Consider the following 25,562-nt stretch of genomic DNA (forward strand, 5'->3'; position numbering starts at 1 on the left):
CTGTCTGATAACTCAATCCTGGTATCATAAGATGTAACATCACTATATACCAACATTCCACACATATAGATGGTATTGAAGCGTGCAAATATTTTCTTGATAACAATCCTAATAATAGCACACTATCAAGTGAAGATATTTGTAAAATTAGAAAACTTATCTTGGAAAATAATTATTTTCAATTTAATAATATGAATTAATCTAAATAATGGGTATGGCAATGGGTAGTCCTGTGGTTCCTTGATATGCTTCCCTTTTCATGGTTAAATTAGAAAAAGATTTTCTTCAAAACGAGAAGTTTAATCCATCTGTTTGGTTTAGATTTTTAGATGACATATGTAGGATTTGGAACCATTCAACTGAAGAACTGAAAAAATTCATTGATTGCCTAAATCATTTTCACCTGACGATTAAATTTACCTCTACTGCATCTAGTATGCATTATGTTTAATTTTTAGATGTAAATGTAATTAAAAAAATATTGATAACACTATCTCTACAAATAGTCATGTCAAGGAAACTAATTCCACCAATATGTGGAATAATCTTCATGTCATTCCATGTCATGTAAAAACCGTATACCATATAGTCATGTCAAAAGATACCAACGCATGATTTCAGATGATTGTAAATTACAAAATTCACTGAATAAATGACAAACATATTTACAAAATAGAAATTATCCATGATTCTGCGCTGAACAAAGCCCATAATCTTAATCAACATGAAGCTTTAAACACAGCAAAATGTAAAATAGAGAAAAATATAATTCCTTCACAATACAATATAATCCTTCAATATCTAATATAGGTCTTACAATTAATAAATATTGGAGTCTCCTAAACTTATAAAATAAAACCAGCATAAAGTCACTTTACAAAAATAAACCAATTCTTGCTTATAGAAGACCCAAGAATTTGCAAGATTTTCTAATTAGAACTAAACAGACAGAAAATAAAAAAAGACTTTTCGTCATCTAAATATAACAGACACAGGTGCTGTCAATGTGCAAACATAAGAAATAGTACTTCTTTCAGTAGTGCTAATACAAAAGAGGTATTTTCTCTACGTTATAACACTAACTACGTATCAACTTGATGTGATTTATTTGACAACCTGTAAAAAATGTAGCATGCAATATGTTGGACAAACACTTTAACAAGTTTCTAAGAAAATGAATAATCATTGCTTTCATATAAAAAATTATAGAGATCCTCAGTTTTCCTCTAATATTTCAACACACTTTAACACTAATAATCACTCTCTACTTGAGATCTTCCTTAGTCCTACATACATGTAAGACCTTGACGTTGATATTTATGTTTTGGGCAACAAAAAAAACAACGTGCTATGTCTTACATTGTAGGACTAAGATTTTCCTCTAATATTTCAGCACACTTTAACACTAACAATCACTCTCTACTAGATTTTTCTTTCATGCCAATAGATATTGTGTCTGGTGACATGAATAGACTCATAAAAGAAACTTATTGGATTCATATGTTAAATACTTTGTATCCTAATGGCCTAATACCAGTGCACTATATAAAATTGTATAATTTTATTTTTTAAATTGGTAAATAATTATATGTATGACTGTTTGTCTCTATTTTATTGATTCAGGTTCCATTACAGACTCGTGTATTTTTTAGATCCTGTCATATATATATATATATATATATATATATATATATATATATATATATATATATATATATATATATATATATATATATATATATATATATATTAATGTTATAACGATACATATCATTTATGAGGTTACGTAATGACGTAATTTTTATTTTAAAATAAAAAGACGTAATCCGTTTCTTTCAAAACATTTTGTGCATGAAGAAACATACATTAAATGCGAAACTAGTTGCACAGAATTACCGGCGTTTGTGTGTGTGTTTTTTTTTATATCCCAAATCTCAAGATGGGTAGTACTTCCGTTTCGAGCTCTCGAGATTCGATTTAGTAAAGCTGAATGGACAAATTGAAAACTTTGCATTGGTCTGAGATGTTGAAGTAAAGGTGAAATGTGTTTTCAGAATGTTAGAAAATAAGTTAAACAAAATAAATGTGGAAGATAGAAAAGATAGATTTAAAATAACACTACATCTGACATTGACTCTGCACAGTACTCGTCAAAACGTCCACATCGTTTGTTGTGCAACGTGTTTTCGAAGATGTAAAGTGCAATAAATTTAATGATTGAAACATATGTTTGGTATTTACATGACCCAGCTGTATACATATAGAACGAAATGATCTATAAATTTAGCTGAAGCAGAAGTTATTAATATGCTGAATGATGTGGTATGTTCTTTTTTATCATGAAAAGGAACTTAGCCTAGGACTAGAACTTAGCCCGGAACGCTGTATTATCGCGGTACTTAATGTCCTTATCGGTAATATTAAAACGGTTTTGCTGTTGTTGATTACTTCTAATTTTGTAAAGTTTCAGGGACTTACCTTTGTTCATTTCCTAAAAAAATCTTTGTCAATCAAAGCGAGTAAATGTAAATAAAACAGTATATGGTGGCTGATCTAGCATGGGGGGAACAGCTGTATATTATTGCGGTATTTTCCTAATTACGTATAGTAGTACACAGGTAGTAAAATAAACATAATTTGCAACTTACCTACTCGAAGAAATGTCCATGCTTGTGCCGGCAGATTATTTCCACAATAAACGAAATGATTCAAAATCAAATCGAACACACAAATGTAATTGGAGTGGAAATCCGTGAATAAGAACATTACAGAATGAAAACAGTTATTAGTACACTTTATATGAATTTTAAATTCAGTATGGGCAAAGAAATAGAAATATATATATATATATATATATATATATATATAAAGTTAATAATGTATTATTATTATTATTATTGAAATATTACCAATTTCCATAAAGTTAAGCTGTTATTTTTATTTTTTATACATACCAGAAGTATGATCATAAGCAACAATTTGTCAGTTGTGGTCCATATTTATTACCATGGAATGAAATTCCAAGCTTAACCTTGTAAGGACATGTGTGTCACCATCAATATATAACCTATAATTAACCATCAGATAATACACTGAATATATTTCATAATCAAAGCCAGTGCAGGTATAGCAAGTTTGGAGTTTTGTATATGATGATAAGCGTAACTGCATATAGTTTACAAAAAAGTGTTGTTCATTTGTTTTCATTGTAAACTTACAAAAAATGTTAACATTTTAGAAATATTGTGCTATAAGATTTTCGTGTCCTTACTGGCTACAGCTTTACATCTGTAAACAACCACTAGACAGCGCGTGCCCAAAAATGATTGGAAAATCCTGTTTGCCGCTATAATATAGATCACACAATAATACAGCATTGGAGTATAATTAGCACACCCTCCTGTTTTTTTTTAACCCCATATTGATTTGAAAACTAAAAGCATCAAGGATATGCACAGAACTTTGTAATGTCATTCATCAATTTATAATTTCTAACCTAGTTGCTGCCAGAGAGTTCCTAACACTGTCAGCTTATTGGCATTTCAAATGGAAGCTTTCTTTGTAAACAAACATATACAACTCACTGTCCTTTTCTGGTTTCTGTAACAGTCCATTTTAGTAGAAGCTGTCTGTCGCAGAATAGAAACCGAGTGGGTTTTGGACTAAATGAATAAGACAAACACAATGTGTGAAAGATGGAAATTTATGAAATGAATTAATAAAGAAAAATATATGGTGTAAAAATACAGTGATTCTCTCACGCTCTCAACATACAATTGACCCACTCACTCTACACAAACATTCACACATTGAAAATAAACCAAGAATATGAATTCAGTATGAAATACAGATCCAAGAAACCTCGTGGACTGCAGATACGTTTCAAACAGTATTATACACTACAAGAGAGATTCACATAATCTCAAGTATGGACTCTGATTAAGATTCAGAATATTCTTATGATATTCAGATGTGTTTCAAATAATGTTATAAACTGTAATAGAGATTCACATAATCTCTTGGAACACAACTAAGATTCAAAATAATCTTATGAACATAAAAATGCACCCAGTTGGAACAACAATTGAACCAAACGTATGCTTCTAGACCCTTGTACAATCGCACAATTCCTTGGGTTGGCCCACACTCTTATCGGCCGCTTGCATCCTCCATGGATCCACCACATGTACAGTCAAACATATACACATGTACAGACAGCATACAGCCCCCTTTTGAATTAGTTACGTCTATGTCCGTAGCTCCACCACATGTACAGACATACGTATTGACAGCACGCAGCCCTAAATATTCTGGAAACTCCAGACAGCTCTAAACAGCTTCAGATAGCTCTAGTCATAGTCAGCTACAATAAAACCAAATTGGTCATAATAATTGTTTCTGTAAAATCTCTAGATATATGCTAATACATCAACCTCTAATAGTGACTTGTAATTCAAAGTTCAAATCTGCATTGTAATAAATGCATTATTACACGATAAGACATTACAAACCGAATAAGCTTCACATATCAAATGAAATATCAATTTAACACTTACCCCTATGGCTGGAGAACAATGGAGAGCGTACACTCCTTGACGTGATCCAAAACGACCAGTGTCTGTTTAGAAATTGATCTTACTTAAATCCATAGGAGAGTGAGCAATAGTCGGGGTAAAATATTCGTGCATATCATGTTTTTAATGTCCCTCGTCGCAAGTAATTTCTGGCGAGGTACATGTTAGTACAGTCGCTTACCTGGAAAAACACTTATTCACCCAAGATTATGTTGTACGTATATACAACAAAAAATAGTTAAATAGTTCTAAGGCAAAACCAAGTTATTTTTTTGCCTAATTCTGTGACACTGTCGTCGTCTGCATCCAATATTTGCAATGTTCAGTTTTAATATTTCTAAACAAAATGGAACAAATAAAAAGGATGAACTCTTGTATACATAGGTTCAGGGAGATGTAACTCAAAATTTAATGGAATTATTGAGATTATCAATCACATTACATTATTCGTTGTTTTTATGGCTTAATCTGCTTTCAGCATTCTCAGTTCACATTTACTATGTAATGGTCATCCATGTAATTCCTATCTCATTTCAGATAAATTATTTGCAAAGAAAGATATTGACAAAAAGCTACTTGCAGTTAGGAAGACTGTAAAGATTTGTCTGCATATATCTGTTGTCAGACATTTCCTCACAAATGACTCGCTTTGCAAGGTACATAGGAGGAAATAGAAAAAAACCTCTTGAAGCAACGTCATGGAAAGAGATGGCTCAACAGAGGGACAGTACAAAATCAACAGATACATTTAAGAAGGGTCAAGCAAAGGATGGGATCCCAAAAAGACATGAACAACAATTTCACAAAACAGATAAAAAGAAAATTAAGAAGTGGAAGACCACAGAGCTATCACAGGAGAAGTTAAAGGAACAGCACAGAAAGGCAGCAAAAAGTGAATGGAGAAGACTTAAGAGACAGAAGATAGCTGAGGCAGGAAGGGTTTGTATCCTATCAGTATCTATATTGAAGAAAATATTCTGCCCACTTTTATCTTCAAAATATGTTTGTGTCTACCTCTGTAGTTGGGGAAATAAAAAATGTCCAGAGAAAGCAGAGCTCTTGGTAGAACCATGGTTTGAGGTCTAGAGCTGGGTATTACTAGCTTTGTTCTTGTATATGTATGATGATGATTGTTTTTATATGATTCGTATTGCAATAGTATTGCATACATAAATAAACAAAATAATGCCATTGCATAAATACATTGTAGGATGTTAAATTTCCACAATTATGAGTTTTCCCATCTTTCGGGCTTTTTTTAAATTGTTCAGTAAATATTAACAAAATACCTTAAAATTATATGTAAAAATGTTTATTATTATATTCCGCTGAATAAAAACAACCTGGTGTGGTAGAGTAATTTGAAGAGAGCACTTCTGTGTAATCCCCAACAGCTACATTGTATTTTTCTGTTAGATGCATGAAGTTTAGAGTCTAGAATTTTCATTTGTTAATCTGGTCCATGCACAACAAAAATAGAAACATTATTCAGGCTTTGGAAACAAAACATATCAAGGGCTGATGGCATTTTCACACTGAAATATACATGCGTATTGAGTAGAATTGCAAAGGGACAAGTTAACCTAGCATCTGTATGGTCATGTTATGCTTCTTGATTGCATTCCTTTATTGGATATATATATATTAATTTTTTTTTTTTTTTTTGTAATTTTTATTTTTTTGTTTTTAATTTATTTCCTTTACTTCTAATAAGCGTGTATTATACATAATACAAATATTACTAAAACTGTTTATCTCTATTTGTTAATAAATTGTATATATATAGTTATCAGTAGAGATATATGTATCTTTAAGATCCAGTTTTATATATATATTTATGTATTAAGATATCATTAATCTTTGCTGCATATGCACATCTCCATGTAAATTATTCGTTAAAGTATTAGATAATTACGTTAAAAATGTAGCTATGACGTCATCTTGTTTATATCATTGTTTATTTCATTGATCACTTAGAAACAACATATTTAATGACGTAAGCAATGATATTGAATTCAGTTTGAATTCAGTCTGATGAAGTATTAAAGCGAAACCGGTCACACATTCTACGTGTTGGTGTTGTTTATTTTATATATATATATATATATATATGGGATAGTCCAAATTAGAATAAGTTTATTAGGGCTTTGTGTGGAGGAATAAATAGCAATACACAGTTTTCCAAATTTTGAAAATTAATTTTCTGCAGGATCATACCAGGTGTTACACTATCACGTGTTGATATACAAGTGCTATGACATGGCCATCCCATTCAGTAACATTTTTAAAGTTACACTAAATTGAGCTTAAACTATATACCGGTAGTAGCTAAGTTTATCAACGAGTCTGTCATGTGCAGTCTTTTCTCGTATTGGGCGATACATTGTATCATCAAGAGTGAGAACTGTATGAGTTTGAAAGGGACCAACCATTCATTTTACTTGTGTTTGTCGAGTGCTGATTCCCAACATATTCCTTCCTTGCCTATCATTTAAAAAATAAAAAAAATCACAAAATTTCTATCGCACTATAAAGTTCATTTTGCTCTGCTTCTCTATCTCGCTCTCTTTCTCTCTCAACAATCCATTTGAAAAAATAATAGACAAGAGAGAGAGATTCATTTTTAATTTAACCCATTCTTACGACAGCATTGTGACTTTGGAATCTAATATCAAGACCTTCATCCAATATCTGAACTTTCGACCTGGTAGAAATCTTTTTTTTTTTTCTTTGACAGTTCATTTTGTTTCGTTAAAAGAGAGCTAGTTTCCAAGGTAGGCCAATGGACGTAAAAAACTTCATCTTTTATATTTTTTCCTCAAATGTTTGACAATGCAGAAGTTATGATCTGTTAAGATTGTTGCTGAGAAATTTTATTTCAAATATTTTTGGCAATTTACAATTATTAATTATCATTGAAAACCTCATGATAACCTCCCAACTCTTGCTCTATAATTTATAATGAATGAGAAATATTTGTTAATTTTTGGTAATAATGACTTTCAGGCCTCTCGAATGTACAGCTCCACTCAAAAGAGTACCTAATAACCAATATCACTATCGTACATGTGTACCGGACACAAGAGCTCTCCAGTGTTTCAAACTCCATCTCAGTGTTCATACTGTTGTTTATTTCTGCCTCACTTGGCGGTAAAGATCAAAGAGCTAACTTGGTAGCACACTGGTATTTTTTGGCTGTTTCATTACCATATATAACCGAAAATTGGTACACTACTCTATTGTGTCACGAGAAGACACAAACTAATGGCTGTGATAATATTGCTCTATCTGATGATATTGCATTCAAATCATTCAGATGTAGACACTAGAATGTAAAATAATTAAATACGTCTATTTGGTAGGCCACTAACAGCTGTGGAAAATGAATTAAAAACAAATTTAAAAAGAGGATCCGAAGGACCCAAAACATACAACAGAAAAAAAATACAATATGAGAAAGTGCTCAGGCACAACCGTTACAAGTTACCCCCAAAAGAATACTTAATTAAAGAAAACAAATAAAAATATACAATATGAGAAAGCACACAGGCACAACCAATACAAGCTACCCCAAAAAAATAATTAAAGAAAACAAACAAAAATTAAAAACTGTAACGAATAGCATTCACCATGAACAAATACACTAAGCCTACATGAACAGCTACAGTTAGGAAGGTGGGCCAAACTCTAATGGTTTTAAAAGATCAGAAGAGGGACGTCCCCCAAAAACAAAAAAATAAAAAGAAAACTAGCTGAACATTATCAGATGTCTTAAAAATGAGAATTTACAACAACTTGAGTTGAAAAGAAAGTTATTCAAAAACTATATTTGCTGTCATGTATTAAATAATGCATTAATTCTAAAAGCTATTAAAGAAATCAAATTCAGTCTGCATATTAATAGACCGTTTAAGTAAAGGAAAGTTATGATGTACATAAGATTTAGTAATGATAACAAACCTGCATATGGATTTTGTGTCAGTTATTACATTATGATAATTATTATTTTACCTTCATAATTAAAACAACTTGATAACATTGAGTTCTTTGAACAATTAATGCTGTATTTAGTTGGATAAAAGATTCTGACAACAGTATTATTTTAAAGTCTTTTAAACCTTTCAAACACTAACATTACTTTTTGGTTGCTATGGCAACCAAAGTAAATTTATAATTATTTATCATTTTCAGTATGATTAGTATTTGTTCTTTATCAATGAACTATACAGGTGAATAGAATTGTGTTTTGTATAGAGAAATGTGTGAATAATAACTACATAACTACATAAATATTATCTAGCATAGGCCTAAAAGTAATGAACTGAGGATATGTAATATGTAGAAACAAATTAACTGTCCATGTACACATTCAGAATAACCATATTTAATGGAGGAGTATACACCATATTCAATTTTTTTTGTTGTCAAAAATTACTTTTCCACCCATTTTCTCTATTTGGTTGCTATGGTAACCATGAACACATCAATTTCACCGACATTTTTAGTGTTTGCAATCTGCATGCATATATGCATCACATTGTACAATTTCACAGCAATCTGATTTTAAATACTAGTTTTGTAGTTGTTATATGGTTTTGGCCCAAAAAGTCTGTATTGTTCTGAAACAATTCAGCATACATAGAGAGGGCTCTAAGAAACAAATCAGCACTGGTTTCAAGGTCATCCCAAAACAACACAGCACTACCAGGGTTAAGTCAGATTTATTTTAAAAGGGTGGATGAAGGGTTATTTTGGTAGAATATTTAATGCTCATTATGGGAAGTTAGATTACTAATCAATCTAAAGTATGGGGTAACCATACCAGTGCATTGAATACTCAGTTGGAATAAATGTTTTCTAGAATGAATCCAACCAGATAGGGTACTTTAAAACTAATTTTTAAAGATTGATAATTGCTGTCTTGTGAGAGGAAATATTTTTGTTTTACGTTTTAAGAAAGTGTGTGATTAATTAGGTAGATGTAGTAGGTACAAGAAAACTACTTATTCATGTTGTATGCAGCCTTTTCATTTTCTTTGTTCTTTGTTCAAAGGGATAGAAGGATGATAATTATTTTTGGATACTTTATATCAAGGAGTTTGTTTCAGTTTATCGTCATCATATATTAATATTAATAGTAAATCTATGTTGTTTACACAGTCACCAGAGTAAATATTGTGATTCATTGATTTGTTGTTGATAACAAGCCATGGTGACCTTTATTTAGATCAGAGGAATTAAATCTATATCCAGACAATACCACAGATGGGGAAAATTGTTTTTTCATGAAATCACTCACCAACACGTTATTGAGGTTTAAAATGGTGCATGAAAGTAGGACTTTTAAGTATTGGAAATAGTTCTATCACATATTTTCTTTTATTGTATAAACATTAAAACTGATTCAATAGTGTTATCATTATCATCTTGCTTATATGGATCACACAGACACACACACAAACGCAGAATGTTCAGCTTTCATCTTATGATACAGAGAAGCAGCGTTTTCAATAGATGCATACCCTCATGGTTTTGACACATGAAATTTCAATATAACCCATTTTTGACACATGAAAATTCTGACTTGTGTGTCTTTTTGACACACATAGATTTGAGCTGGAGCATCATCTTAATTACCCTTAATTTGCCTCTGGCTTAGTTTCTTTTGAAGAGAGAGAGCTGTCCATACCAAATTTACTGTAGGAGGCACTGATTGACATCAGCTCAAGAACAGGTTAAACCTTAATGGCCAATAATATTGCTCCAATAGAAGATATATATGAACTGGGTGGAGCTAACGCTTAGGTGCAACTGAATTAGGTTGAATTGTTTTGAGATTTAGTTTAAAGTTTATGATAGAGGAAGAGGAAACAATTATGACATGAATATACTCCCTTTGATCACTTATCAGAATTGGTATGTTTGGACATCAAATTATAGTCAACTGGTCAGAACTGGAGCATATGGCAGCTTGCGAAGCCAGTTGTCAAGGTTTGGACCAATTTGAATAATTTTATTGGCAATTAATTTGGTTCATTTTAATCAGAATGTTTAAAACTTCAGAATCATTTATGACTGGATTCATTTCTGATAAAATATCGTGTTTGTTTGATTGCACTTTAAATTATAATTATTTAGACAAAATAGGAATATATGGCTTCTCACAAAGCCAGTTTTCAGCATGGGATTATGTTTTATTAGTGATTAATTTGCTTCAGTCTGCAAAACATTTAATTCTTCAAGCATTTTTGTTAATGGAAAATTCAGAAAAAATTGAATGGACATAACACTCATTGCATACATCTGAGCTTGAAAATCACAATGCCACATGGAAGTATATTTTCTTTTCTGTCTCAGTATCAGAAATGACCCACCAGTGATGAATTTTGTGACCCTCATGCTCCAAAAAAACATAAGGATAGTGTCGGCTCTGAGGAGAAGGACAGTCAATCTCCAAATTTGTTTGAAAATTTAGGAATGATTGGAAAAGTGAACTGACATTTCTGTGATGTACATCCTTGATATCTGAATAATATGTAACCTTTTTAGTTGTATGAGTATATGTTTGCATATAATATTTTAGTTGTATGAGTATATGTTTTCATATAATATGATTTGAGCAGATCATAAAAGAATATGTTGAGAAGTTGAAAATAAAATAAAGTATAAAATAATCATCTGTCTGTTTCATATACAAAATTTACACTAGTTAGAAAGAGAAACACTTTCACAAATAATAATAATAATAATGAGGACTTTGTATAGTGCCTAATCTTTAGAAGCTCTAAGCGCTTTACAACATTAGACAACACCTATAAGATAAAAAACATATATAATGATATGATTACAAAAACAAACACCATGAAATTAGAAAACATTAAAACATGCTGAAAATATTTAATTTAGGAAACATTATTAGGCTTTAAGTTTGTTCTTGCAGTCAGAATAAATGAATTTTAAGAGCACTCTTGAATGGGATCACTGTGTCTTTGTGTCTAAGTTCAGTGGGCAATTCATTCCACATTGCTGGGCCCTGGTATGCAAAAGAACGCTGTCCATATGACTTTGTTTTCATAGTGGGAATAATGAGTATATGATTGTCAGAAGAGGAGCGTTAAGTATCTTGCTGGTGTGTACACATGGGTGAGGTTGGATAGGTAGTATGTTGGACAGGAGTCCATCAGTGAAACTTAGCACAGAGAACAAATTTTGTGTTTGATTCTGGATTGAATGCCAGTGTAGGGTACAGAGCAGCGGGTAGGTGTGCTCTGATTGTGGTACTTTAAGTATGATCCGAGCAGCTGTTTTTTTTAACTTTTTGAAGTTTCTGGAGTAGATATTGAGATGAACCAGACAGAATTGAGTCACAATAGTCCAGTCTTGAATGTACTAATGAAAACACAAGTGTTTTAGTGGTATCAGCTGAAAGATATTTGCGAATGGAGCTGATGTGCCTCAGCTCAAGATATACAGCCTTGCATATGTTCATGATATGTTTGTGCAGTGTAAGAGTACTGTCCAGAGTAACACCTAGGTTTCGTACTGATTGTGTGAATTTAATGTTGGTGTTGCTGATATTTATTGTTTGAGGTAAAGGATGTGAATGAGAAAGTCTTTATATTGTGATCAGAATGGCCTCAGTTTTGTCGTCATTCATCTGCAGCTTGTTACATGTCATCCATGATTTCACATCAGAAATGCACCTCTCTACACCTTGGATGGTAGCATCAACTTCAGTTTGGTGGCTAGATTTGTATATTTGGGTGTCATCAGCATACAGTTGGTGAGACACTTGATGATGATCTATGACACTACAATCCGATTGTAAAATACTGTACAAGTATTTCTCGTTATTAGCATGAGACAAGAAATCTTAAACATCATTTGTTTCTACCAATAACAAGGAATCACAGCTATGGGCTCATGACTTTTCCAAAGAACTGACTCTTGAGATTTCAGTTTTGACTCCTGAGATTTTAATTTTGACTCTTGAGATTTTGGAGTCTTCAGTTTTGAAATCTATTGAGAACCCTGAGAAGATAAGAACTATTTATCCAACCCAAATTTACAAAAATGTATGTAAATATTTGCATGTGTTTGTATCCCAAAACTTAATCAGTTGATCTGCACTTGTCTTTCAATATTTTGAGATTGAAAAGTGATAGAAAAAGTTTGAATTATATTTGCCATATAACAAATTTTATAGATTGTAAAGTTTTCAGTGATTTTCAGGTGTGTTACAACTGCCGACAATCAGGTCATCAGTTGTCTGACTGCCCAGAAGTGACAGGAGACCAGGAGCATGGCACAGGAATCTGTTTCAAGTGTGGCTCCACAGAGCATAGCTCCAGCAAGTGCTCTGTCAAACTCCCAAAAGGTAATAGGAAGAACAGAAAGTGGGTACCACACTAATCCTTAGGTGCTGCAGTAAATTTCAGGTCCATAGATGTATGTGTTATTTCCTGATCATCAGATGCATTTGGTCCAGACTCTAAAATCCAATGGCCTAGTGGTTAGAACATCCGCCTCAGATGCAGTAGGTCATGGGTTCAATCCCCGGTCGAGTCATACCAAAGACATACAAAAATGATACTAACAGCTGCCTCGCTTGGTACTCAGCATTAAGAGGTTAGTGTTAGGACTGGTCGGCCTGGTGTCAGGATAATGTGACTGGGTGGGACATCATGCTACATGTCTGCGGCATGATGCCCCAGCACTAGACATCACTATAAGCTGTCACACTGCAGACATCGTGAAAAATTGTTAAAGCTACGTTAAAAATCCAAAATCACACTCACATGCACACACTAAAATCTGGCAACAAAAGTTATAAAAAATTGGAAATTTCCCAGAAGCTAATGAAGAATTTTCTTATTTGATGTAATTTTATTGTGGAAAAATCTTATTAAAATGAAGAAAAGAGCTCACAGGGGGCTGTTCTTTCTGGAAAAAATTTCCCACAATGCAACTGATCACTTTATATCCATACATCTTATTCATTAGAGCAAAAGCATTTGTTTCCATGGCAATACAACAGTCTCAGTTCATAATTTTCTGTACTGTTATGAATTTATGGATATTCTAAACAACTTATTTTACTGTGAATTTTTTTACATCAACTCATTAAATTGCCATTAACAGATCACCTAAATCTTGTACATCAACTCTCATTAAATTACAGTGGAACCCCGCTATAACGCGCCCCGCCATAACGCGAATTCGGATATAACGCGGTCGTAGCATGGCTCCCGAAATTTCGTATATTCATTCACACATGGAGAAAAAAAATTTGGAGAAAAGTAAAAAGAAACAAAACAAGAAATTAACTTCATTTTGGGCATGAGATCAGTTGTGACTTTTAAAATAATATGATCGTGGCATGGTTCCTGAAATTTGAAATTCATTTACGTGTATTTTTATCGGACCGTGAAAATATTTGTTTAACGTACGAGAAATAGTGTGTAAAACGTTTATTATAATTTGGTGGAAGAATTCGCGTATGACTTTTAATAATAAACGATCGGAACTTAACGATTTATCCAGGTTCTTTAAGTGATTTTGGAGAAGTGATCGTGTATGAATTCTAAAATAATACGATATATATAACGTACGAGAAATAGTGTGTACAACGCTTGGCTTCTGAAATTTATCAATTTGAACAGGTTGTGGTGAAGCTCCGCATTCTACTCTAGAAGAGAAAACTGGTTTCATTAGGTTTTTGAATTGTTAAGCCGAAGTAAACATTATCGGAAGTGTTACTTATTACGGATCCATGAGTAAAGCCAGTAAATCGTCTTTGTGATTGTCTTCCATGAATTCTGTATACAGTCGTTGCTCAAACAATAGCCGACATGGGCTTCTTATTTAACTGCAATCACAGCCAAGCAGCAGACAAAGCTGTGTTTGATACAAGAGTCGCACAATTTAATAAACATCAAAGGACGAAAGCCGCCAACATGTATGCTGTGCTTGGCGGTGTGATCAAACAACAAACAGTTGAAAGTAAATAATATCCAATACAGACACCGTATGTAGACCCGGGAATAGCTGCATGCAATGACCGTACGATATCAGACGGCAAGTAAATGGTTTCAATATTTTGTTCATCCTATATTTTACACGACGAATTCAGACTATTACAAAATTATTGAATATTTTAAATCTGTACGATTTTCAATGAACTTACATCCATTATGGATGAACTGCATGCCACGACGGCACGGTAGCATACGGTGTTGATACACTTTTCATGATATAGCGATAGTCTGGTATTATCGGTCAATCTGTATTATCGTTCAAACAAATAAAAATTAGTAAATGTTTTTAATGCACAGTAATAACCTATAAATATATTAGCCATCGATTATTTTGAATATATCTTAATTAATGCATTCCAGTTAATATTCATCTGATGATAAGCCGACTTTTGATCATTGTACATGTATACATGTATATGTTCTCGGAAAAAAAGTTAAATATTGTAAAACCCCGCATTAACGCGACCCCGCTTTTAGCGCGATCCGATTTTATGGACCCCGATCATCGCGTTATAGCGGGGTTCCACTGTACCATCAACATATCCCCAAAAATATGAAGACATAAACAAGAGTACAAGTTAATGAGATCTGTTTTTATCTTAACATCTGATCATAAGCAAAGGTTTTGAGTTATTGAAATTTATTCATAGCTTGAGATCAAAGCATAAACAATGGTACACGTGAATAAGATCTATTCATAAGCCTGAGATCAAAGCATAAACAAAGGTACAAGTTAATAAGATCTATTCATAACTTGAGATCAAAGCATAAATGAGTGTGAGTTATTAAGAGCTTTTTTAATTTGAAAGCAAAACATAAGTATTTTTGGTAGTGATATCTTTTTTAAAAACTCAAGATCAAAGCAGAAAAAATGGCATGAGTTCATGAGACCTGTTCTCAACTTATTGTTGTTGTTGTTGTGGGTTTAACACCATTTTTCAGCCCAAGAAAGGCTTTACATGGCAGCCAGTATTAATGCTGGAGGAATAACCCGGGAAAACCTTGGAAAAAACCACCGACCCACAAGAAGCTACTGGCAAGCTTTCTCACATACCTACATAGGCCGAACCCAAGACTCGAATCCACGCAGAGGTGAGATGGCAGTGATCTGTAACGGTGAGTGCTTTAGACCACTCGGCCACTCGGGGCCCTGTTCTCAACTTGAAGATGAGTCATAAAATCATCCTACTAAAGTTCATGTAAGTGTAATTATCAGTGTCGAATACAGTTCAGCAATATATGCTTTCTACCTTAATCACATTTTTATCATTTCTTACATAAATTTTCAGTTACTTTTTCATGGAAAACAAGTTTCATGTCCAGTAATTTGTAGTCAGCACATTCCTATAAGGTCTGCAACACTTGTCGTTATTAAATTTTGATGACGATAGCAAAGCGATATATTGTAGTTTTTAATAGTAATAATAATAATGATAATAGTAATTAGTAGTATTACTGCTTGTAGCTGCTGCTGTTACTGCTCTGGTGTAAAATTATTTCTTCATGTTTGTATATTACTTGATATAGAGAATTATTATTTTATATGCCCACCATAAGACAAAGCATATAATGTGTGATGTCTGTCCATCCGTCTGTTAATATGTCACTTACCAAACCTTTTTTGGATGACATATGCTTGGTTTAAGGAAAAACTATATATTTTGTGGTCATATTTCTAGATCACAGACTCGAGGATTCTGCACAATAACATTAACTGTACATCACATACTTGGATGAAAATTTGTGCATGGTTTGTATTTGGTGTAAGGAATAAGCATATAGTTTGGGGTCATAAGGTCAGGTACAGTTTGGAGTCAAAAAGTCAAAGGCTGAGGTCACTGACTTAAAGTAGAGATATGGTTTCAGGACAATAATTATAGTTATACATCATCTACTTGGATTAAAATTTGTGGATACCTTACATTTGGAGCAAGGAAGAAGCTTATTCATTTTGGGATAAAAAAAAGTTAAAGGTTATGGTAACTGTAACTGAAATAAAATTGTTTTCTGCACAAAAGTGTCATTTATCTACAGAGAGAACTATTAACTATTCTGTTGTGTTTTAATTCATGTAAAGTTTAGGACTAAAAACATGTTACTGGATATTATTGTATCTAAGTCTTATTTCACAGACATAACTTGATTCATGGTCTTGAATAAGCTATAGTATGAAAGAAAGCTAGTCTGGTTCCCACTATGCAACATTAGTGACAGGGAACCAGTTTAAAGAGGAGGCAATATTAAGTTCAACTGCAGATTTAGCCTTCTGCAATGTAAGCAGATTTGCCTTAATAGCAGATTAAGTAGATTTTTGACAAATTTAATTCTAGGTGTTGATGTTTTACCTTTTCATTACATCATATTTATAGTTCTTTTGGAATATTTAGTGTTGAGATTGTCAGCTTTGTTCTCTTTCCATTTTGGAGAAGAATCACTTGATGAAGTCAGCATTTCATTGAAACTTCACTTTGGTTTTAAAGTTAGGATTCACTGTGAGTAGAATAGCATTTTACAACCTAAGTAGATAAGTGCTGGTTGTCAGGCTCTCTTTGAGTGGACCTTTGCTTCAGTTATGGACATATTTAAACTACAACACCAGCTATGAATGGACCTTTGCTTCAGTTATGGATGTGATTTGATTTTTAACGTAGCTTTAACAATTTTTCAGTTATATGGTTATGATGTCTGCAATGTGGCAGTTTATAGTGATGTCTAGCACTGGGGCATCATACCGCAGACATGTAGCATGATGTCCCACCCAGTCACATTATCCTGACACCAGGCCGACCAGTCCTAACACTAACCTCTTAATGCTGAACGCCAAGCGAGGCAACTGTTAGTACCATTTTTGTAAGTCTCTGGTATGACTCGGCCGGGATCGAACCCATGACCTCCCACATCCGAGGCGGACGCTCTAATCACTAGGCCACCGGAGCGGTTTCAGTTATGGACATATTTAAACTGCAACACCAGCTATGAGTGGACCTTTCCTCCAGTTATGGACATATTTAAACTGCAACACCAGATATGAGTGGACCTTTGCTCCAGTTATGGACATATTTAAACTGCAACAGCAGCTATGAGTGGACCTTTCCTCCAGTTATGGACATATTTAAACTGCAACACCAGATATGAGGGGACCTTTGCTTCAGTTATGGACATATTTAAACTGCAACACCAGTTATGGCTTACTTACTCAGTGACAGTAGAGTGCATCCAGGGTAACTGTGATAATGTAAGAGTTACCTAGGAAAAACAAATATTGCCCCCGTTATCTCGGGGCAAAGTTTTACACCTGAAAGTGATTTTTTTTTCATGTCATCTGTTAGAATGTTCCCTAATTAAGTGTGAAGGTAACTTTACTCTGTTGTTGAAGTAAAACTAAGCATTAGTTTTGATAGTTATGAGAGACTGCCATCTGCCAACAAAAAACAGTCTCTTAAGACAGATGGTCACTCTTAGCAGGTTTGTACAAAAAGACCAGTTTCCAGTGTCCAGTTTCAGAACAATTTAAGGAAAAATAACCACAACCACTGTGCATATGTTCTATTCTTTATTAATAGTTGTTGCTGAAATTTTGTATGCATTCATCTGAAAACAAAATTATAGAGCAATAAAGATATACTTTGATTATTAAACATGAAATCACATTTACATTTGAAGATCACATGTACATGTATTAGTATATGAAATTGTTTCTCCTTTTCCTTTATAACACCCTAAATTTGTTGTACCAAAGTTTAAACCAATATTTTGCAATTGGTCTGTTATTTTTTTCACTTCTTTCAGTTACAGCAATTATTATCTCCAGTTTCAAAGTTTGTCTCTTTGTAGTTGTAGGTTTGTTCATTTTTTTCTAAAGTACTAGGTGTTAACATTATTAGTTCTCAGCTGTAATATCAACTGTAAAGGTGGTTTTGACGGGGCTTTGGGAAAATATGAAAATCTATACATGTGTATTACTTATCTAACAATTAATGAAATAAAAAGAAACAGTTATCTCATCCAGAAACAGAACCAGCAGCAAAAGTCAGTGACTTAATTCAAAGAAGACATACAGGGATTAACTCTATAAACAGAGTGTGTAACCTGGTTCCACCAACTTGAGTAGACAACAGTTTGGTGATGGAGATAAATCACTGTAACATCGGGGGAAAAAACAACAAACATCACAAGTTTTAACACTATCAATCATGTCCCGCAAAAGATTCTCTCTTGCTGGCTTAATAGACAGAGATTATTCACCCCCAGGCAATACAGATTAACTCTAAAGACAAACAATATACACAACGACTACCTTAATTTTGGCACTACAATGGCAATATATGACGTGTACATTAGCCTGGTTTACAGACAGTAGGATCTGTTGTTGGTAGCCAGAATCCTTTTTTTTTTTGTTCTGTTTATGTTTGTGTATGATCGGAACAATCTTTTCTAATCAAGCAGTCATTGTTGCAAATGATTACATTGGTGTTTGTTCTTGCAATACAATCATTCATAGAGCTGGATACTGGGTCCTACTTGTTACATATCAGCGGTAACTAAGCAACCAGGGTAAGTGCTGGAATAATCTACATGCACTTTGGTCTTGTTTACAACAGAAAATATAAAAAACATTATAATTACACCTACAAAATTTCAGATATCAGTAGCCAAGCAATTTTTCTTTTTTGTAGATTGATATAAACAGTCATTGTTACAGGATTAAATAAAAGTCGACAGAGTTTAACCCGGTTTTTGAGATGTGGTCGTTCATAGCAGTGTCAAAATGCACATATTGCCAAGACATCACATTCAGCAGGTGGTTGCTCATGACAGCGCTTATATAATAAAATCGATCCATGCATTACAGTTGTGCTCAGAAATAACAGGTGGTTGCTCATAGCAGAGGTCGCTCATAACAGGTTTTACTGTACAAGTTGTTCACTTTTGTTGTCTAAAATTCTGTTTACTCATACATATAGTTGGACATTCTTAATTTGAGTGAACATCACTACATACTTGAGTTTTCCAGCTGGTACTGTTACCGAAGTTCGTAAGTAGCTTGCATTTGGGGCAAGGAAGAAACCTATTGATTTCAGGATCAAAAGGTCAAAGATCAAGGTCTCATGGACAAGAAGACATGTTAGTTTTGGGGACAAAGGTCAATTCTTAAGGTCACAGTGACTAAGAACAAAAATGGATTTAACAGGATTTCTTGGGTTATCACCTGTTTTGACCAAAACTTGTTCATGGCCAGCATTAGAAACAGGGAAAACATCTATACATTTTGGGGTTTAAAAAGTCAATGGTCAAGAACACAGGGACTGAATGAAGGAAGAAAACTAGTTTCAAAAAACTACTTTTAAGTTCTGTAGAACATGCCTTGATTAAATTTTATAGATGACTTGCATTGGAGATGAGGAAAACACCTACTGGTATTGGGATAAAAGTGAAAGATCAAGGTCAGATGACACAAAACTATGTTCTATGTCACGAACTGCAACCAAACCTTTTGGATGACTTGCATTTAAGACAAGAAAAGCATCTATCAATTTTGGGGTCAGTAGGTCAATGGGTTACTGAGACGAAAAGAAGAAAAATGTTTTAGCAAGAGGTCTGAGGCATGTACCTGGACCAGTCTCGTTTAGAGACTATTTAATAAGTCTGCTCAGATTATGTTCATTAGCTGCTAGATTGACTAAAAGCTCAGCCAATTCGAAGCAAAGTTTCATAAAATAATGAGTATATATTTCACTTCTAATTACCAAGACCTTGATGATGAAAGGTCTGTTTCAGAAATGATGCCAGAGCATGCAAGCGCACAATGATTCTACAAATTTGAAAAGCACTGATGCGTGTGAACTTAGAAATTAGCTCAGTCACAACATACACAAATGTGGATGGCTTGCATTTGAGTCCATGAAGACATTTATTGGTAAGATGGAGCATATCATGTTAGGCATTGGTGTGTAGCAATAATGGCATGGTACACAAGCTAAACTAGTACATGCCTGTTAATAACTAATCACCGGACCAGTGAAAGAGAGTTTTCCGTAAGTGACGTAGAACACTACTTTTATCCACATGGCAGACATATCATTTTCTGTTTAGGGTATACTTCTTGTACAAGTAGATCACTCTTGCAAACAGATGCATGGCAGCTTTGTGGCTATATGATAGGTACTTGTTTTAAATTTTTCAGGGGTTTATCCATATGCCAAGTGTTTTATTTGTGGTGAGACAGGACACATATCCAGGCAATGTCCAGATAACCCAAGAGGCATATATCCAAATGGTAAGTTTCCATATCTGTATATTGCAAGCACCACATGAGTTACTCATGTTTCCATCTATCAAACCTCACAAAGCTTTCAGTATTAGTCACTCTGTTGAATTCTTGGTGGTAGGGTTATGAGCCCTTTGTTTGTGTTGCAAATCAGTGAGCAGAAAAACTCCTGCCAAAAGTAGGTAATTTGGAACAAAATTTCATTTAATAATCACTTTCAGGATGTTTGACAATTCATGCCCCCCCCCCTCCATTATATTCTGACATATTATGAGATGTAAGGAGTAACAGACAAGATGTCCTCTTGTGTCATTTATTTGAAACTCTTCAGCTGACAACCTGCAAAATTGGGTCAGCAGCACATATTTGTCCAGGTACAGTTTCAAACTTTGACATCATGCTAAAGGACACTTTTTTGTATTTTGTTTCAAATGCTTCTTTCATTTTACGTATACTACCTTTATTTATTAATTAATACCTTTATTAAAGGTACTCTTTCAGAGACTAGTTAAGAAAAGTAGTGTTCTTTTTTCAAAAGCAGATACTTAAAATTAAACCATATTAGCTTTCTTAATGATGACTACTGGAAAAATTAGAACAGTTCAGATTTATTTAACTTGATGGATCAGTTTCTTTAAGACATTGATTTGAAGGTTATATTCTCAGGCTGCATTTGAACTAAACCAATGGAACCCAAACTCAGTTTGTATGGCATAATTATAGATTAAAGCACATAAAGAATCCACAGTTATACTAACTTCCAGTTTTTAATTGTAACTTACAATATTATACAATTATTGCCTTTTATGTATATCAGTATTGCATGTTTAATTTTGTCCATGATTGTAGATTGTAAGGGTTATTTGTAAACAACATTACATAGATAACTTTTTCCCCCATGAAAAACCATGGTCTGCTTGATCAGTATCAAGTTGTTTACTAAAATTTAAGTAAACAGATCTGACCTTGTTTATGCATTTGATGTAAGTTCCCATTGGAAATCACCTAGGTCCAGGGCATTTTGTTGTGTAACAAGTCGGGTGACAGTCTGTATATAAGGACGACCAAGTAAACCGTTATTCATTCCTGTTTTAATATCAGCCATTTTGGAATCACTCTTAGTTGTGTTAAGATGTAATTTGAGTGGAAATTATTTTAATTATTCATTGGAGTTACAAAGTGTTCATTGACATTTTGGACTCAAATATTCAGGATTATGGTGAGTTTATTCAAGGACATTCTGGATTGTATCAGTGTGTTACATCAAGACTGTTGGCACATCAGCTTATTCAAGGCTAGTGGTACTTAAGTACATTCAGGATTTGAAATTCGTTCAGAACACTCTCTAAGCCTTTTGATGCAGATACCATGTTGATATGACTGTCCATTCAGGAGGAATAGTGGCAAGAAACTTTTCAAGATGGACATCATGGTGAACATATTGGATTTCAGTTTGGCAACATTGTCTTTTAGGAACAACTAGACAGCATAAGAGATCTTATGCTGAAAACATCAATTTGACCATCCATCCAGGAGGAATAGCAAGATCTTTAAAAAAATGGCCACCATGGCAGCCATTTTAGAGGACAGATGAGCAGCACTTTCATTTAGAACCATCAAGACATCCCAAGAAGTCTTCTGGTCAAAACATCATATCATTGTGACTTTCCATTACATACATATTGGTAACAAGATTTTCAAGGTGGCTGCTGTGGTGGCCATGTTTGACGTCCAACATTTTCATTTAGGACCAACTAGACTCCAGTTTAATTTAAACAGTATTTATTGGCTGAAGTCGTCGTAGAAAGTACATCAGATAAAAAAAGAGGATTGAGCATAAGCTTATTTCTAGCTTTTCCTTATTACAGTAATATTAATGCGACTGATGTGAATTGCAAACATTGAAACATGCTGATGAGATATTAAAAGAAAATTATACATGCAAAATTATAATAATGTCAGACAGTGACTTATAACCATTTACAGCAGAAATATCTTATTGTAAACTTGCATGACAGCAAATGGGGGGGGGGTACAAAATATGAAGGTGTTGGAATTGATTGAGGTGGGTGGGTGGTAGGTAAAGGACTTTTCACTTCACCTGAGCTGATATATATAGTAAGGTTGAAAAAGCATGTTTAGTGACTATTTCTGACATTTTGGTATCAAATGATATTAGTGGTCCTGTCAGAGTGTTCTTATAAACTATAAATGTAGAATATATCGATGTAGAATGTATGAATATACCTTATTGCATACATGTACTTAAAACTGTTTTGTTATATTATTAGCTTTTTCTTCAACTTTGATATCATCATATTATAGCTGAACATTTGCTTCTGTACCATGCCAGTCATGTGATGTAGGGTTATATTTATGTAAACAGGAATTTGGGTTAACTAAAAATGTGATACCATTTAGATTTTATAAACAAATTTCTGTGTGATGCCTATTTAGCAGCATTGCAGTTAGTGTGGATGGTGGAGATGCCGCTGGTAGCAAATGAGGTTTTACAAACCAGAAAATGAAATCTAAAAACCGGGCCTTCATTGATAATTTATGATGGGTGGGTTCTTTTATAGTCATTTAAATGAAGATGAAAATTTGATTTTGAAGTTTCAGCTTTATCTTTTGTTGTGTATTTCATTGTTGGTGTACAAATTAATATTCTTTGTTCTCAATCTAAAGTATATTCAAGCTGGTTATTGAATTTGTGCACAAAAATATTTGCATCAACCTGTTTTGATAAGCCAACTTGCAAGCTCATTGACCACTGCACAAGCAATTTGTTCATATGAATGTTGTTTGGTAAATTTTTTACTAATTACCTACTGTGTTCCTTTAACAGATAAATGCAGTAATAACAAGAAATGTTTCATTTATTTTCAGGAGGTTGTTGTAGAGTTTGTGCATCTGTTGACCACCTCAAAAGAGATTGTCCAGAACTTCAGAAACAGCAAGGTTTGTCCGCTACATAATCTAAACTAAAATGAAAACTAAGTAAGCACATTTGATCAAAACTGTATATAACTTATATCAGGCATATCATGGAATATGCCAGTGTAGTCTGGGATAGATGCTCCTTGACTGATTCAGAAAAAATTGGAAAAACTACAGCTCGAAGCAGCAAGAATAGTTGCAGGACTTCCAACATACTCTAGTAGACAATCTCTCTATATTGAAATAGTGTGGGAAAGTCTGCAGTCTGGAAGAAAAAGACAAAAATTACTAACACTCTAAAACATTAAAATGAGCCAAACTCCAGGCTATATTTTTGAATTACTCCCTCTCCCTGTATCCGAACAAACAAACAGAGACTATTTAATAAGTCTCCTCAGATCATGTTCATTAGATGCTAGATTGACTAAAAGCTCAGCCAATCCGAAGAGAGATTTGCATGAAATAATGAGTATATATTTCACTCCTAATTGCCAAGACCTTGATGATGAAATGTCTGTTTCAGAAATGATGCCAGAACATTCGAGTGCACAGTGATTCTGCAAATTTGAAAAGCACTGATGCATGTGAACTCACAAATTAATTCATTCGCAACATACACAAATGTACTCTGTGCAGTATGGATTGTTTATTTAATTGTTAAGATAAACTGAATAGATAAGAATCTTACTTGATCAAAACCCCTCTGGCCATTCAAACATATGTATATCTAGGTTAATACAAAAAGATGCAAGAAATTCCACTAATTAACAGAAAAAATGTGTGTTCTCTAGGGTTCCATAGTTGATGCCCTTTCCTATCATTTGTGCCAAGGGATTGTGGCCATACAAAGTGGTTTCATGAGTGGGAATAAGTTAAGTCTGTCAGATGCAGCATCACCTCATTAATGTGCATGGATCATGTTCGTTATCAAAACTATCAAAAAGCTTGATGATATAAGCATATATTCCAAGTTTTCTCAAAATTAGATAACAAATATGGTTTGCAGAGTGGTAACAAGATCAGCCAAATAATGCAAGATTATATTATTAGTATTTGTGGATCTCACTCCTTATCAAATCCAAATTCTTGATGATATAAGCCCATGTTTCAAGCTTAATCAAAATCAGAATGGAAAATGTGGCTTCTAGAGTGACAGCAATCTCAGCCAATCACATGTAAGATTACCTCATCAGTATGTGCAAATCTCACTCATTATTGAACTCATCCAAAGTCTTGATAAAAGCATACATTTCATGTTTGACAAAAACTGGACAAAAAATACAGCCTTTACAGTAGTTATAACAAAGTGTGCCAGTCAGAGGCAAGATGACCTCATATGTCATCATGTATCTTACTTTGACCTCATTTGTCATCATGTATCTTGCTTTGACCTCATTTGTCATCATGTATCTTGCTTTGACCTCATTTGTCATCATGTATCTTACTTTGACCTCATTTGTCATCATGTATCTTGCTTTGACCTCATTTGTCATCATGTATCTTGCTTTGACCTCATTTGTCATCATGTATCTTGCTTTGACCTCATTTGTCATCATGTATCTTGCTTTGACCTCATATGTCATCATGTATCTTGCTTTGACCTCATATGTCATCATGTATCTTGCTTTGACCTCATTTGTCATCATGTATCTTGCTTTGACCTCATTTGTCATCATGTATCTTGCTTTGACCTCATTTGTCATCATGTATCTTGCTTTGACCTCATATGTCATCATGTATCTT

At 33.6% G+C, this 25,562-nt stretch overlaps 1 protein-coding gene across 1 annotated transcript in view; it reads left to right on the top strand.

Annotated features, from left to right (window-relative positions):
• The first annotated feature begins 1,933 nt into the window (after nucleotides 1-1,933).
• The window catches only part of LOC149800547 (zinc finger CCHC domain-containing protein 9-like), a 28,457-nt gene continuing 4,828 nt past the window's right edge, over nucleotides 1,934-25,562 (top strand). Inside the window, exons 1-5 of the mRNA XM_089954483.1 lie at nucleotides 1,934-2,037; nucleotides 5,112-5,513; nucleotides 12,807-12,951; nucleotides 20,796-20,888; nucleotides 23,769-23,840. Coding sequence (XP_089810609.1) covers nucleotides 5,214-5,513; nucleotides 12,807-12,951; nucleotides 20,796-20,888; nucleotides 23,769-23,840 — 610 coding nt within the window. The 5' untranslated portion in view covers nucleotides 1,934-2,037; nucleotides 5,112-5,213. The remainder of the gene's footprint in view (nucleotides 2,038-5,111; nucleotides 5,514-12,806; nucleotides 12,952-20,795; nucleotides 20,889-23,768; nucleotides 23,841-25,562) is intronic.

Source organism: Sinohyriopsis cumingii, chromosome 4 (assembly GCF_028554795.1).
Source record: "Sinohyriopsis cumingii isolate HCF-2022 chromosome 4, ASM2855479v2, whole genome shotgun sequence".
Taxonomy (NCBI): Eukaryota; Metazoa; Mollusca; class Bivalvia; order Unionida; family Unionidae; genus Sinohyriopsis; species Sinohyriopsis cumingii.